Source organism: Cheilinus undulatus, linkage group 5, assembly GCF_018320785.1.
Source record: "Cheilinus undulatus linkage group 5, ASM1832078v1, whole genome shotgun sequence".
In the NCBI taxonomy this organism is placed as follows: domain Eukaryota; kingdom Metazoa; phylum Chordata; class Actinopteri; order Labriformes; family Labridae; genus Cheilinus; species Cheilinus undulatus.
This window is the reverse complement of record NC_054869.1, coordinates 16,340,233-16,356,299: the sequence shown is the minus strand read 5'-3', so window position 1 is coordinate 16,356,299 and position 16,067 is coordinate 16,340,233. Positions and strand designations below refer to the sequence as shown.

The 16,067-nt window shown below is 41.7% G+C and overlaps 1 protein-coding gene across 1 annotated transcript in view; it reads left to right on the top strand.

Annotated features, from left to right (window-relative positions):
- The window catches only part of LOC121510000 (rabphilin-3A-like), a 30,765-nt gene extending 14,698 nt beyond the window's left edge, over positions 1-16,067 (top strand). Inside the window, exons 3-20 of the mRNA XM_041787854.1 lie at positions 3,799-3,890; positions 4,001-4,012; positions 4,117-4,242; positions 4,364-4,493; positions 4,616-4,699; positions 4,786-4,954; positions 5,066-5,110; positions 6,712-6,897; positions 7,005-7,187; positions 9,824-9,903; positions 10,044-10,118; positions 10,536-10,645; positions 10,787-10,913; positions 11,005-11,061; positions 11,181-11,335; positions 11,411-11,492; positions 13,955-14,051; positions 14,149-16,067. Coding sequence (XP_041643788.1) covers positions 3,817-3,890; positions 4,001-4,012; positions 4,117-4,242; positions 4,364-4,493; positions 4,616-4,699; positions 4,786-4,954; positions 5,066-5,110; positions 6,712-6,897; positions 7,005-7,187; positions 9,824-9,903; positions 10,044-10,118; positions 10,536-10,645; positions 10,787-10,913; positions 11,005-11,061; positions 11,181-11,335; positions 11,411-11,492; positions 13,955-14,051; positions 14,149-14,279 — 1,923 coding nt within the window. The 5' untranslated portion in view covers positions 3,799-3,816 and the 3' untranslated portion in view covers positions 14,280-16,067. The remainder of the gene's footprint in view (positions 1-3,798; positions 3,891-4,000; positions 4,013-4,116; positions 4,243-4,363; positions 4,494-4,615; positions 4,700-4,785; positions 4,955-5,065; positions 5,111-6,711; positions 6,898-7,004; positions 7,188-9,823; positions 9,904-10,043; positions 10,119-10,535; positions 10,646-10,786; positions 10,914-11,004; positions 11,062-11,180; positions 11,336-11,410; positions 11,493-13,954; positions 14,052-14,148) is intronic.

Here is a 16,067-nt window from a genome sequence, read left to right as displayed (position 1 = left end):
CTGTCCTTTCATTGCTCCTTTTCAGGGTCTTCTCTGACTCTCATTCTCCCCCTCAGGACATACACTGCAGCCTGTGGCAGCTGCAGCCACGTCACCCATTGTACTGTCTTCCAGGGACCTGAAGCAGCTCTGAGGCACTCAAAGAGGGGCACTCACAGTCACTTAGCAGGCTCGCCGTGGGCACTTGCCTCAGTGATTTCTGTCAGCATCATCTTTACCATGTCATTCTCAGATTAAATCACATTGTTGGTGTATCTGCTGACAATTCAAGGTTTTCCTCTGTTATCATTTGCACTGGGCTCAGTTCCGAGCCTGCTTTTTTACTCCATGTACACAAACAAATGAGTGTAAAAGCCTACCTCCTGTCATCACATGCTTTCTGCTATGCTATGACAGCACAGCCATCCATAAAATTAAAAGTGCATCCCCGTTGACAACAGCTTCCTCCAGATATTCTCACCAGCCCTCCAGATGACACCTGACCACACTCCAACTCCCGCCTGCATCCCTGAAGAAAGATTACAAGTGTCTGAACACTGAATTTTTTTTTTTTTTTTTTTTGCTTTAACCATCACACCATGAACAATCAGAAGACACCAGAGAAAAAGACTCTTAGTCATCCCTGTCAGCATAAACTCACCTCCTCCTCCTCCTCCTCTTCCTCCTCCTCTCTGTGTATGGGTGCATAACGGAGCCACTCCCGCTATATGGAACCATCTGTTTTTTTGAAATGTGTAGAGACACCAACTGGAAGAAAATCCTTACCGCTGCTAAAATAATTGGCCTCGTCTCCCTCAATTCGGAGAACACATTTCATTTCAAACACCGCACCACACACTTTGACGTGTTTCACTCAGACCCCTTTTGTGCAGGAGGGTATTGTTTTTGTGATGTTTTGGAGTTTTCTCTGAGTCCGTTTATTGCTTGAATATGTCTGGGGAACAATTTTTACAAAACAGGCCTGGCAGGAGGAGATAGCTCTGATTGGCTCCAGGTTTGGCACCAAATGTGTTTACTCTGCCATGGGTAGATAATATTTTGGGGTTCTCTGATTTGTTATGTAAATCACCAGGAAGCAAATAGATGAAGGAGAAAACAGTGATTATTACTGTTCCTGAAACAACAGAGTTGTGTTTATCATCATGTTTTAATGATAGCAGCATGAACACCACATAGGCTCACTATACAACTCACTATATAGTACACTGTATAGGGCACTGACCCCCAAAATAGGGCTTGTGACCTCCAGAGGGGCCTGAAGTGATGACAGGTGTGCTCAGAGAGGCTAAATAAAAACATTGGCACCACTGCTAAAAAAGCAGAGCAACTATTGTGACTTATTCCAGATGAATAGGGTTGTCAATTAATCTACAACAGGCATTACAACTATTACAACAAAGAAATATGAGTCACATTGCATACTCAGCATCACCTGCACTATGATGGGCATTTAGGAGAGAGCCACACTCCATCCTCTTAACACACCCTATGTGTGAGATACACTATGTGGAAAAAAGTATTTGGCCACACCTGTTAATTATTGAATTCAGGGGTTTCAATCAGACTCATTGCCACATGTGTAAAATCAAGCATCTAGCCATGCAGTCTCCATTTGCAAGCATTTGTGATACAAAATGGGTCATTCCGAAGAGCTCAGTGACTTCATGTGTGATGGATGTCACCTTTGCATTAAGACAGTCTGTGAAATTTCATCCTTGATAGATATTTCCAACAGTGAGTGATATTGTTACAAAGTGGAAGCATTTAGGAACAACAGCAACTCAGCCATGAAGCAGACAACCATGTGAAATCACAGAGCGGGGTCAATGACTGTTAAGGCGCATGGTGCATAAAAGTCACCAATGCTCTGCTGATTCCATAGCTGAGGAGTTTTGAACTTCCACTGGCATTAATGTAAGCACAAAAACTGTGCATCAGAAGCTTTATAGAATGGGTTTCCATGGCCAAGCAGCTGCATGCAAGCCTCATATCACCAAGTCCAATGCCAAGCATTGGATGGAGTGGAAACATGCTCTGTAAATGACGAGTCACGCTTCTCTGTTTGGCAGTCAGATGGGTGAGTCTGGGTTTTACAGATGCTGGAAGAACGTTACCTGCCTGACTGCACTGTGCCAACTGTGAAGTTTGTTGGAGGAAGGATAATGGTATGGGCCTGTTTTTTAGGGTTTGGGCTCGCTCCCTTATCTTCTTTGAATGGTAATCTTAATGCGTCAGCATACCAAGACATTCTAGACAATGCTATACTTCCAGCACTGTGGCAACAGTTTGGGGGAAGGCTCTTTTCTATTCTAACATGACTGAGATCCATGCACAAAGCAAGGACTATAAAGACATGGTCTGATGATGAGTTTGGTGTGGAAGAACTTGACTGGCCTGCAAAGAGCCCACACCTAAATCTGGTCTGGAGCTGCTTTGTTGCTTCAGGACCTGGACGAGCTGCCTTGGTGGAATCATGAATTCTGCTCTCTACCAGAAACTCCTGAATCCAGTTTGTGGCCTCAAGCTCAAGTGCACTAGGGTTATGCAACAGGACAGTTTTCCAAAACACACCAGCAAGTCCACCTCTGAATGGCTAAAAAAAAAAAAGGTTTTGGATTGGCCTCATCAAAGTCCGGATTTAAATCCATTTGAGATGCTGTGGCATGGCTGTTCATGCTTTAAAACCCTGCAGTGTGGCTGAACTACAACAGTCCTGCAAAGAAGAATGGGCAAAAATTCCTCCACAGCAATGTGAAAGACTGTTATCACAAATGCTTGACACAACCAGTTAGTAGGTTTATGGGGCAATTACTTTTTCACATTTGGCCAGGTAGATCTGGATGGCTTTTTCCCTCAATAAAAGAAATCATCTTTTAACTGCCTTATTTATTTACTTGGGTTATGTTTGCCTAATATGCAGGGTTAATGCCAGGCAAGGTGTCCAATTATCAAGGATTAATGGACAGTGCGGTGGCCTGAACCGTCCGACACACATGGCTACATCTAACCACTTTTCTTTAACTGCATGTTGTTGAATACGTTTTGTTTGTATGTTTTTTTTAGATCCCCATCAGCTTTTGCATAGCAGCTTCTATTCTTCCTGGGGTCCAGTCAGTTGCTATGTGACAATACAAAATAAACATATAAAACATAATAAACAACATAAACAAACATAAACACCCTGATAACAAAGTACAATAACATATGAACTTGTACATCACAATAGTCAAATGCAAAAACACGTATCCATGCATGCCTACGTATATATGATCTACAGCTATTTTAGCAGTTCATTTGTGCACGAGTTTATATTCCGTCACAACAATGCAGTATCAAACAGTACAGTAAACAACAGTTTAAGCTACCCTTGTGATTTTTTTTTTTACCCTGAAAAGCATTTTGATCAACCCTGATTGTTTAGAGTGTGCTATATAAATGAAGTTGAGTTGACTTGATTGATTGATGTATGGTGTAATGTGATTGGTCAGCAGTGCTTTGACTCATTTAATTGGAAAAAAATGTTCTTTTTTGATGAGATGGGACTGGCCCCATGTCAAGGCTGGATCAAATAAGGATCAAGAATGTCTAAAAGTCTGGACTCTACTTTAAATTTGGCCAAAAGTCAGAAACAAGTCAGGAGTTTGATGATTTATGACTACAGTATTTAACTAAAGCATTCTTTCTCAACCCAATTAAGAGCTCTCACTGCAGAGTTTGCATCTTTTTAGGACATTGGTTTTATATGGTTTGGGTAATTTTTGCTGAGTCTCTGTTTTTTTATTTTCTGTCTTCCTGCAGACTGTGTGACAGCACAGCATGACAGACACAGTGATGAGCAGCAGCTCAGATCGCTGGGGGTCCAACGACAGGCAGAGAGGCATGCATGGCAGGTAAGCATGATAGTGAATGCAGTCTTTGCAAATTAACCTTCTCTGAGTCTATCAACCCCGTTCTTTGTCTCTTGTTTCAATGCATCCCTGTAATGTGTGATCTGACACAGTGATAAAGAGCAGTAAGTACACTGACTCATTTTTGCTCAGTTTAAACAAACACTGAATATAATGAAATTTAGTCAAACCATACATAAGTGTAACTTGAGTTGTGTCTGTCTGATAGGGGTACCTGGAGTATGCAGCAGGGCCCTGGTCCTGGTCCAGACCTGACAGATGAAGAGAAAGAAATCATAAACAGCGTGATCGCCCGGGCTGAAAAAATGGAGGCAATGGAGCAGGAAAGAATTGGGTGAGAAAAATGAATATAATACAATAATAATGAATATGTTATCATTAACAGTATGTTTACAGAAAATTAGAATCGTCCAATAATAAGCATGCAGTGACATATTTTCCATGTATTTCTGCAGGCGCTTAATAAACCGCGTAGAAGACATGAAGAAGACTGTGGTTGGGGACGGGCTGTCCCGCTGTCTGCTTTGTGGAGAGCAGCTGGGCTCACCTGGGGTCAGCTCTGTGGTGTGTGAGGACTGCAAAAAGGTAGTTTTGACATGGCATATCTTCACATGTCAGCATTAATTACCGTCATGCAATGACAAAATTCAGTAAACATAAAAGGCCATTTTTTAGGACATTTATGGTAAGCTACTTTTTCTTCTTAGAACATGTGTACCAAGTGTGGTACACAGTGTAGCAGTAAACCACGCGCTGTGTGGCTATGCAAGATCTGCAGAGAACAGCGAGAGGTGAGGGCTTTACACCAGAACACATATAAAAGAATTAGAGGTGATAAATGAAATTAAATAACAGGTTTATCGTTTTTTTTCCTCAGGTGTGGAAGAGGTCTGGTGCCTGGTTCTTCAAAGGCTTCCCCAAGCATTTCCTGCCATCACCCATGCCCTTATCTAAACCAAAAGAGACAAGAACCAAAACGGTGGCAGAGCCCCAGGAGCCACCAGCCGCTGCAACCCAGGAGGCAACAAGACAACCACAACCACCAAGTAAGCATAGCTAAGATGTTATAGTCGTATGATTTTACAATAGGCTTTTATCAGGTCTTCATCACTGTTTTTGTTTGTGCATACAGTTGGCTTATGCTGCGTCTCTTTTAGGTCAGAGACAGACTCAAGCTCCAGCCCCTGAGCAGCCAGCACCAGGCAAGTTTCTCTTTTCTTTTTCTGTAAAAAATGCACCTAAACCTTTTTTAGAGATTTCAGTTGCTCACCATGACAAAACTGTACTGAACTAAGCTGGACCATTTTGTGGAAACGGACCATACTTTCCAGGCTTTAGACAGAAGTTTTTTCCATTCCTGCCTGATGTCAATTCACAGAAAATTTTTTTAAACTTTTAATTTTTCCTGAATATTTAACTACTTTCAGGACACAGAAGATGCTTAAGAATTAAGAATGTTTTATTTTTGCTCTTTGAACAAACCTGGCCTTTATGGTTGCATTTCTCAATGCAGAAATCCTTTTTTTTTGGGAGTTCTCTTCTGCTGCGTGACATATCCACAAAGATGCAAAAAAATGACAAGATTTTGTGTAAACAAGAATGGCCTTGACAGACAGACTGACAAGCTGGAAATGCGCAAGCATGGTGGCATAAAAACTTCAAGAAGCTGTAAAACCCACCACAAAAATAGACTATTTGGCAGTTTTAGAGCTTTAAGAGGAGATGTATTCATGCTTGTATGCATTCATATTTTTTTTCCATAATAATTTTTGTTTTTGTTTGGGTGTTGTTTGAGTTACCCCCATATGGACAGCTACAGTTATGACAGTGCATACTAAATACAATGAAATTACTTCAGAGGCAATCAAGCCATAGTGGCATGGATCTGAATATGAGGGTGCAACAAGCTTGTCCTGTACAGGAGGAGGCTGGGGTGGAGGAGTGTGGTGCATCAGCATCGATGAAGCAGGGATAGTTTGAAGGGCATCATATGGACCGCTGTGTTGACAGAAAGAGCTGAGATTGGCTATGGGAGCTGAGAGACGATTTTTGGAATCAGTTGGCCATCAGCTGATCACAGCTGAAATGACTAACACGTCCTGCAATTTTTCAGGAAAAATGGTAAGGAAATGGAAAAATAGCACAATAAAATAGATCCATGTATGCCTGCCTAGGGATTCTATACAACTTCATGTACTAAGTAAAAAAGAAAGGAAAATGTCTAATATTTCTTTAATTTTTAATCATATTTTGTGTGATACAGTATGTAGGCTTGTTTATGAGGAAAAGAATTGAATCAAACTTTAAGAACAGCATCTGCACACAAATCTCTCCTTATTCTTTTTCCAAACCACCAACCCTTTGCTGCTAACAAATCTGAGCAGCACCACCCACTGTTGCAGAGGAGGGGGGAGAAGAGCTCAATTAGGCTGTCGGAGGTGCATGCTGTGACATGGGATGAGCCTCCAGGTGGTGCTGGCATAATGGATGACACTGTATCATTTCACACTCTGAGTGTGATTACCTGAGCAATGTGTTTCCACCACAATGGAGATGTGTTGGCATGAGCAGACTCTATAGTTACTGCATGTACAGTAGTCTGCCGCCACAGCTCGTTGTAGTGTATGTAGGTCATTGCCTTTGCAACGAAAAAGCTGCAACATCAAAAGTATCCAGAGAGACTCGGGAGTATTACAGATTCCACTGCAGTTGGAGCCTGAAGTGGTGTGATTATTCACTCCTCCCATATGTATACCGTGTGTCTGTGTGTTTACTGTTTCATTCTTTTTATGCTTATTTTTAGGACCGGAGCCACAAGGCCGAGCTGGTTACCCACCTGTGGCCCCTAAACCATCAGTTGTGCGCATGGCAGCAGGTGGGGTCGGCCCTGAAGAAGCAGGACAGGGCAGCCCAGTGGTGATGAAAAAGATGGTACCTGTGCAGAGCTCCAGACCTCAGCCTGCTGCATCAGCTAGTCCGGCCCAGCAGGGTGAGAGGCAGCAAGGACGCTGCTCAAGTGTCCCAAGGTTTACATAAATATTGCATCCTCTAGTGCTATAATTTTGCGCAGTCTTAGATGTTTTAAAATGCTTGTAGGTCCAGTGGCAGGAGATGGAGGGGCCTACTTCTCTGGTGCAGCTCCTCAAGAGCAGAGAGCGCCCCCTGCAGTAAGAGATGACAGGAGGCAGGCCGCCGCCTACAGTGCTCCTCCTGCACGGCAGCAGCCTCCCCCAGCTGAGGAGGAGGAGGAGGCAAACGACTACGACTCTGATGAAGCCAGTGAGTGCACCATCTGCTCGCTCTTCTCATAGATTAAGGCGTAAAGTGTCTGCTTTAATTTGACCTCATGGTCAATTTGACAAAGGGGAATTCTTTCCCCCTTGTTTCTGATTAGAAGCAACTCACTGGGGTCTCTTTTATCTTAGTCAAGCAAGCATATTGCAATCCAGCATACAGTATTTTGTGGCAATCCCCTCAGTTTGGCAGCATCGCTGTTCTTCCTTGAGATTCTGAGTCACACCATGTTGATGCTTAATTTCTGCCTGCTTGTAATAACTCATATCCATAAATTGCCCAATAGTCCACACAAACAGCAAGTATCATTATGTCAGCGTGTATTGATCTGAGTAGGAAATGACAAATGATGAGAATCATTTGTCATTGGAGCACTGTCATCAATATGAGAGGAAGATGTAAACCACTAAATCAATGGTGATACATAAGCAGTGTAGGCGTTTTTTTTTTCTTTTTCAAATATCCCATTTCTCATTTAAATGATGAGAATGGTGTCATGCCATTCATGTTCAGTGCCTGCAGCGTTGAATAGTCCTTTATAGCTTTCAGGGGAATTGGCTGTTAATTTACTTTATAGAGGACTGGGAATATGGAGCTGGGCAAATAATTTGATATACAACAAGGCTAACGGGATACAGATTCCCCTAGTGTTTGACCAAATCCCCTTGTGACCGGAGTGAAAATGACAGAAATAGCATTGGTTCTCATGTGATGATATGATGGTGAGGACATGAAATCCTTTGGTGCTGAGCTGGTTAATACATCTCCAGTTGTGATGACTTAAATAACCTAGTGGTGTTATTTTATATATAAAAAAAGCCTATTTGATTTTCTTCAAAGCGAAAAACTCAAAGAGCACATTTGAAGTCTCCATCTGAATAATTTTAAAATGCCTTTAAATCAAGCAAACATGTAACCTGACATGCCAGATGGATGTGTTTCATTCATCCATCTGGAAAACCTCCCATACACAGCGTTTGCAAAAAAGCAGAGGCTTTGAAAAAATCCTCGGAGGGTGATTGTTTTCAAAAACAACAAAAGTCATGTACTGTCATGGATACAGTTGCCATGGTTCCGTTACGTTGTTCTCTATGGATTTACTCCTCGGTAGCGGCTACGTCACGTGTTTTGTTGCTCTGATTGGCTCGTAAAGATGTGACAGACAGAACATTCACCCTGTGAGTTTTTTTTTTCAAAGGCTCGGCCCTTTCCCAAACGCTGTCTATGAGAGGTTTACCAGATGGGCATGTGAAACAAATCTATCTGGCGTGTCAGGTTATATTCATCAAGAGCACTGTTTTAGGGTTCAGATGGCCTTTAAAGCGCACCCCATGTACGGGCCAGCCCAGGTTCAGGCCCAACCTGTGGCTACTTTCCTGCATGTCTCTCCCCCACTCTCTCGTCACTGTTTTCAACTCTATCCACTGTCCTCCTCTCTGAATAAGATTTTTTTTTTTTAAATAATAATGATGATGTTTTGTTTAACCCTGTATGGTCCAATCTCATTCTAATCAGAATTATCTCTTCCTTCCTGTTTTTCCTTATTATTCCTTCTGCTTTAACAGAGGTTTTTTAGATTATAATACATTCTGCTGTTATTATCTTTACCCCAGCTATCCTGACATTTCTTAGTTATTTCTTTTTTGATTCGTCTCTCCGTTACCAAAGAGTATATTCATAACATCCTCTATTTTGGTGGATGTTTTAGCTATTTTGTCTGCTCTTTTGTTTAGTCTTATGCCACTAAGGGCAGGTAGCCAGCAAACTCTCACATCAATCCACATTCTGTGTAATCTATACTTTGTAGAATCTCTAACACTAAATCCTCTCAATTGGACGTCATGTTTAGGATGCTATAAATGACTGCTATAAATCAGTACAAATTAGTATACAGTATTTGTGTATATTAAAAATGTACTTTATCATCTGTCTGAGCCATGCTGGGCGGAACCCTAATTACCAGACATTAGTTCTGCCTCACTTCTTTCAGATGGGAAACAAAACAAATAGATGGACAACCAAAAAATGACGATGAAAGGCAGTCTCACTGACTGACATGAGTTCAATGCACAGTGTATCCCTGCAGAGTTACTATCATGGCTGTAGACTCTTTAAGGATTTTTAGAGGAACTTTGTGTCCTTGGAGTCTGTGTTTAGTCCTGAATCTGAGCCCAGAGAAATTTACAGTTGTAAAAGACGAATTAACAAAATGACATCTAATCACTTTGTCCCCTATGAGCTATGCTAGGCAACCAATCTCCTCCAAAGAAATATGTGTGGGCAGATTTTTTTTCCTTCCTTACCCAGAACATTATTTTCTGAATATCTACCTCTGAGACTTGAGTGTTTGTTTGATTTCATTTATGTTACATGCTGCAGCTTTATAATTCTCTCTTCTCCTTATGCCTACTGTAGATAAACAAAAGGTTGTGACTGTTTTAAGAGTGGATGTTGAGACTTGTTTGTCCATGTTCATTCAGATCACTGATTGTTACCCCTATTACACATGAAGTGTTGCTTTATTACAGGAGATCGTCTCTCTGTAAATACTCTTAATCACTCAAGCACAGACTCGCTGCCTCTCTGTGGTCTAATGTAACGCTGGTCTGGGTCTCTTTCAGCTACTCTGGGTTCTCTGGAGTTCAGTCTGCTGTATGAACAGGAGAGTAACAGCCTCATCTGTAGCATCATCAAAGCAAAGGTACCACACTCCTCCTCATTCTCGCACACAAAGGGACGATTACAATCAAGTGCTTTATGTTAAAATGCTCCTAAATGGCACTTCAGCTTAATTGCTGCTCTCCATGTAGTGATGGCTGTGGTGCTCTGTTTCCCCCTCAGGGACTGAAACCCATGGATTCAAATGGACTGGCAGATCCTTATGTCAAGCTTCATCTGCTGCCGGGGGCTAGTAAGGTAGAATATGCACCTTTCCTACATTAAGCTTTTACTTCTTCTGAAAGATTTATTACATTAATATCCTGCCAAGCCAAAGAGGAAGGCTGGTGATTTTAGACAGCCTTGCTTTGATGAGAGGCTTTTCTTCTAGCTCAAGACTGACACCTTGTGGTTCAAATTACCAAAGTGACAGAATGTGCAAAAGGATGATACCAGAAATAGATGTTAATAATTTCTAGTGGGGCTACATTGCAAGAGTAGCTTGAACATAAAGAGCTGTGGTGGAAAATATGATATGATTTTCAGGGAAGTAGCATTATGTAGATGCTTCCTGAGATGAAAAGCACAAACCACAGAGGTATGGGATCTTGTATTGTGGTGACTTGCCTCGAGTTGTTTCCACTTTCTTGTCCTCATCTACCCTGCATCAAACAGTCTAACAAGCTGCGCACAAAGACTCTAAGAAACACCCGCAACCCTATGTGGAATGAGACGCTCACCTACCACGGTCTGACGGATGAGGACATGCAGCGTAAAACCCTCAGGTGATGCGCCTCAGACAGTCTCATCTAAATCACTCACTTACAACAGCTTTGTATTCCAGCTTCAAACTTTATATGCCCTCAGATAACTCTTTTAAGGATGTAACAGGACTTTATGATTAAAATCTCTTTTGATTTCTGCAGGCTCTCTGTCTGTGATGAAGACAAGTTTGGGCATAATGAGTTTATTGGGGAAACCCGAGTGGCGTTGAAGAAACTGAAGATGAACCAGAAGAAAAACTTCAACGTGTGTCTCGAGAGAGTAGTCCCAGTGAGTAAAAACTCAATTACATTTAAATGCTGCCTTGTTCTCCTTGTCTGATTCTCTTATTGACCTGCCTTAATCTTGTTCCACCTCGCAGACGAAGAGGACTGCAACAGCCGGTGCAGCCAGAGGCATCGCTCTCTACGAGGATGAGGCAATGCTTTTATTTCCCAGCATGTTCAAACACGAAAAGATTCCTCCAGAAGTTCACACAACCCTTATCATGAAACCCACTGAACCCTGCTTTCCTCTCTCTGCTCTGTTGCACTGCAGCCAGGGAAGGAGGGAGGAGAGGTGGAGGAGCGTGGTCGGATTCTGATGTCCCTCATGTACAGCACCCAGACCAACCGTCTCATCGTGGGTGTCGTGCGCTGCGTTCATCTAGCTGCCATGGATGCTAACGGCTACTCAGACCCCTATGTTAAAATGTAGGTAGAACAGATTGAAGAGGTATCACTAGATTGTAGAACTGTAGAACTGATACATTTGTGTTCAATTCACAGATGTTTGAAACCTGACATGGGGAAGAAGGGAAAGTGCAAAACACAAATCAAGAAGAGGACTCTTAACCCAGAATTTAACGAGGTTTGTAAGATAGGATGCTGTTACTATCAGTAGAAAATGATGAAGATGTAGGTACTGTTCACAATAAAGTTTGAAATTATAAATTTAAGGTAAAATCATAATAAAATGCATAACAAATGTACGACTCATAAAGATTTGGATACTCCATTTCCACCTTTGAATACAGTTTCCTGTGATCTAAATCAGAAGTTTCCAACCAGTTTTCTTTGGAGCCTTCCCACCACTTATTAAAGAGAAGCATTTTGCAAGAGGGTCTGGCTGCAGACCTTTACTAAACCTCTATGCTGGGGCGTGCAGCAGCAGACCTGGGGCGTGTAGCGTCTTAGCTGTTGTTAGCATGACTGGTCTGCTGACTCTTACTAGACTTTAGCGTAGCCCCATACACTGGGGCGTGCAGCAGCAGACCCTGACTCCTACACTTAAAACCAGACTGGTTAGGTTTAGGGTAAGCCAGTGGGAAAGGGGCTAGAGCAGAAAATTTGGCTCAGGTAATATACGTCATCGTCCCAGCGTACAGGTCCATCCCAGCGTACAGGTCTGCGGCTGAATGCCCCAGCTTAGAGGTTTGCTTGAGGTCTGCAGCCAGACACATCTCTCATTTTGGGCATTCTGATACCAATTGTGTCATCAGTGACAACCGTCACTGAAACTCACTTACCGCCTGTTATGTGAAAAACAGCCCATAAATGATTTCTTTGGCCATCTTACTGTGGCATTTCTGCATGCTGTGTTGTGCAGTACAAATGAATGGAGGTGAATCAGACATGCTTAAAAAAGCTAGCAGTACCTCTTCAACAGCTTTTCTCCTTCATGTTGTCAAATGTGCTTTTAAAGGACACCGTTATATCCTTTTCAGCAAATTAATCTTGTGGTGTAACCTGACATGCCAGGTAGACTGTTTTACATATCTGTTGCATAAATATTTTTCACATTTATCTGGGAAACCGCCCATACAAAAGCATTTGTGGAGGGCAGGACTTTTCAAAAAATACTTCGAAGGTAATTGGACGAATGTTCTGTATGTCACATTCATGACTGGTCAATCAGAGCGACAAGACAAAATGAGGTGTAAGACATGCAAACCTCTAGTACTAACCTGAGCTGTACAGGCTAGTGCTGCAGTAGTATATAAATGATGGCACTTGTTGAAGGCTTATGGTCATGCTGAAGCCTATTAGGAGTTGTGCAAAAATATCCTCTCTGCCAAGAAAAGCTTTCGGTGAGGTTCTTCGCTTTTGTTTTAATTAAGAAATATGGCAACAGGCTGATTAAACTACCACTTTTCTACAGCTACATCCAAGCTAATTGCTACAGTGGTACTAGCCACTGTATACGCTGGCTTACAGTAAAACTTAACCCCAACCGCAATGATCACAAACTCAGGCTGGAGCCTGTCTTGATAAGAGCTAAAACGTCTTTCCTGTCATGAAAAGGTGACTGCTTGTTATGTGGCTACATCCAAGCTAATCCGAGCCCCCCCCCCCATATTCTCACAAACTCAGAAAAAGAAGGCAAATCCAAAATCCAAATGCTTTGCAAGGCTACTTAATTCAAGATGACAAGTTATGAGAGACAAGCTGTTTCTCAGGGCTGGTTCCTTTTGTGAGGGATGAAAGCCAGATCCATTTTTAGGAATAGTTTCTGTTTTCTGTTTTAGTTCTTGTTTTAAATACAAAAAAACAAAATGTTAGCAAATAACAAGCAGTTTCAGAACTGACAGATTGTCTCTAATAGCTGAGCTGAGCCAAGCGATCCAGTTCTCGTAAGAGAGCCGGGAATCCTGTCACTCTGAGCAAGGCTGGATGGACATAAATACAGTCATTCTTTTTGTTGACTAGTGGAATACCACAGATCACGTCAGATGGTGGCGTGATCTTTAATGCATGTCAGTACATGTTATGTCTACAGAGTAGATCCAATCCAGATGAAGGCATCCCAGACCATCTTTGTATGCACTTAGAGCCACTGGATATCAAACTATTTCCAGTTTTCTCTGAGGTGTGGCTACACAAAGTACCCAAATATCCAAATACAATTTATAACATGCTCTGTATAACATGGGTATTAGCACAGTCTGTGTGCTCTCGTAGCCATTGGTGGAGGTACCAAATGAGGGACATGTATTATTATGATTCTTACTGTGATGTCAAAAGGCAAATTTCATGTTTCATGTTTTCAGACGAAGGCAGACAACAAAAAAAAGGACTGAATTTTTTTTGTCAGAAAAGCCAAAAATATTGGTCATTATTGATTTATAAAATCTCTAAAAGGGTAAAACATTCAAGGGGGTGAATATATTTTATAGGCACTGTAGCTATAAACAGTTTTTACCCTATTTCCATAAAGGGAAAATGTTCATATTATGAATGAATGACCCTGTTTTGATTCTTTTCAGCTGAGATATAGAAAATGCTTGCAAGTCCTTTGTCAGGGATTGATGACCTGTCTGGATTAAATTGCAGGAATTCAGCTATGACATCAAACACAGCGAACTGGCCAAGAAGACCTTAGACATCTCTGTGTGGGATTATGATATTGGAAAGTCAAACGACTACATCGGTAAATATTATGAAGAGCCTCACAGCTTTGATGCATTTTAAATGGAAGTGTCACCACTAACTGCCTACCTTTTCACACCTCCCTCCCTCTGTGACAGGTGGCTGTCAGCTGGGTATCACTGCCAAGGGAGAGCGGCTGAAACACTGGTACGAATGCCTGAAGAACAAGGACAAGAAGATTGAGCGCTGGCACACCCTGTATAACGAGAATCACACTGCTAGTGATTAACCACACATACACAGCATGAGCTAACACCTCTCCTACCTACTTAGTTTGTATTCTTTAAGACACTTTTCTTCTGTTTCAATGATTCTTCCACATAGGTTTACTCCCTTCTTTTCTTTCCTCTTACTAGTGGTTTCTCTGCCTGTGCTTATACTTAATCTGCCTCCCAAACAAATCACAGTATAAAAGAAATAGGAATTTCACAAAGAGATCTGTCAATGTCAAGAGCTGCACATGGACCATCATGCCTGTGGGTGATGCTGTGCTTAGTGCCGACCTTGACACATTCTTTGCTTAAGAAATTAAATAATTGCACTGGCACAGAGCAAGAATAGCAATATGTTATGGCATATAAGGTCAAACCAACATTTAAAGTCATGAAAACTTCGATTGAGCTCATGCTTACATTTTACTATATTGTCAGGGTACTTCTTTTCTTTTTTTATCTGTCACGTGGTGACATCATGCTGTAGTGTAACACTTGAAATACGCATGCCAACTCACAGATGTAAGGAAACATGCAGCTGCACCTTCAAATATTTCACCTGTGCCCACCGTCCTCAGCATTTTGTATATTCCCATGAAGAAATGTTTACATACTGATACATTGCTCAGGTTAGGATAGACATCTTATATACAGATGAATCATAAGTCAGTGGACCATGAGCTAGATGATTCTTTCATCAGTTGTTGTTAATTTGTGTTTTGAAATTATAGCACACTTCGTTAAACATTTGAAAATTTATGTATGCTTCAGTCAAGCTGGGAATCTTGATTTGTAGAGAGTATTTATTGTGATTGAGAAGCTAAAAGTGAACTTTTTTTCTTAATCATGGTGAGAATCGGCAGGTAAAAGGTGTTTCCTCCTGCTACCTCTGCTCTTTTGAAGCTCGCAGTTCACTCTGACACCTCAGAGGTTTTCTACTGCAGTGTTTACATAGAACGCACATGGTCAGGTCTCTTACAGAATCCCCCTTTCCAATGAAAAAAGGCGGTACAGGTTATGTCGTAGGTATGTGCAGCTTTACCTGCATGCACTGTGCTCGTGACTCTGGTGTGCCTGGGACAGCCGTGACCTGCTTTCACCCCCAATCGCACCATATTGCACAAAGCAGGGCTCTTACTCCTGTGCCACGCCCCAATCATACGAGGCTTTAGTGTGTGTTAGTGTATTAATCAGCAAAGGAAGGAAAGCACACCTTACAAAGAGGAATGACCTCAATTTATACAGCTGTTTGCAAGTTATTCCAAGGTCAGAATAAAGACAAAAACAAAAATCCTATGCATGAAATGTCTTGTGGTTCAAGATATATATTCTTTGTAAGAAATTAATGCTATTGTAATTCATTAATGTTTACACTCTTGCCCATAACATTCCTGTTAATAGGCCATATACAAGAGGTCATATTCTGCATGACTATGGTGACTATGGTGTAATCTGAATCGACTGCATCCACAGGATTTACTGATATCAACTGAGCACATCAATAAAAGACTTCAGCCAAACGTATGAGTAGCAGACGTCGAGATAAATCTCACTCTTTGAATGACTTTCTGTACATACACATTCAACTCTCTTAAGTGTCTTGTTTACTCTGCACAGCTTCTACACCCGCCCTGTGGCAGTGATTCAAACACCCACCAGTAGCATCATGCACACGTCCCATGTTGTGCTACTGCTGCAGTGATCATCAGACGATGATAACCAATAGATTTTTTAACAGGCTTCTGTCTGAGCTAAACTCACAGCTGTCTTCTACTTGATTCTGCCAGTTCAGTGGAATGTTTCTT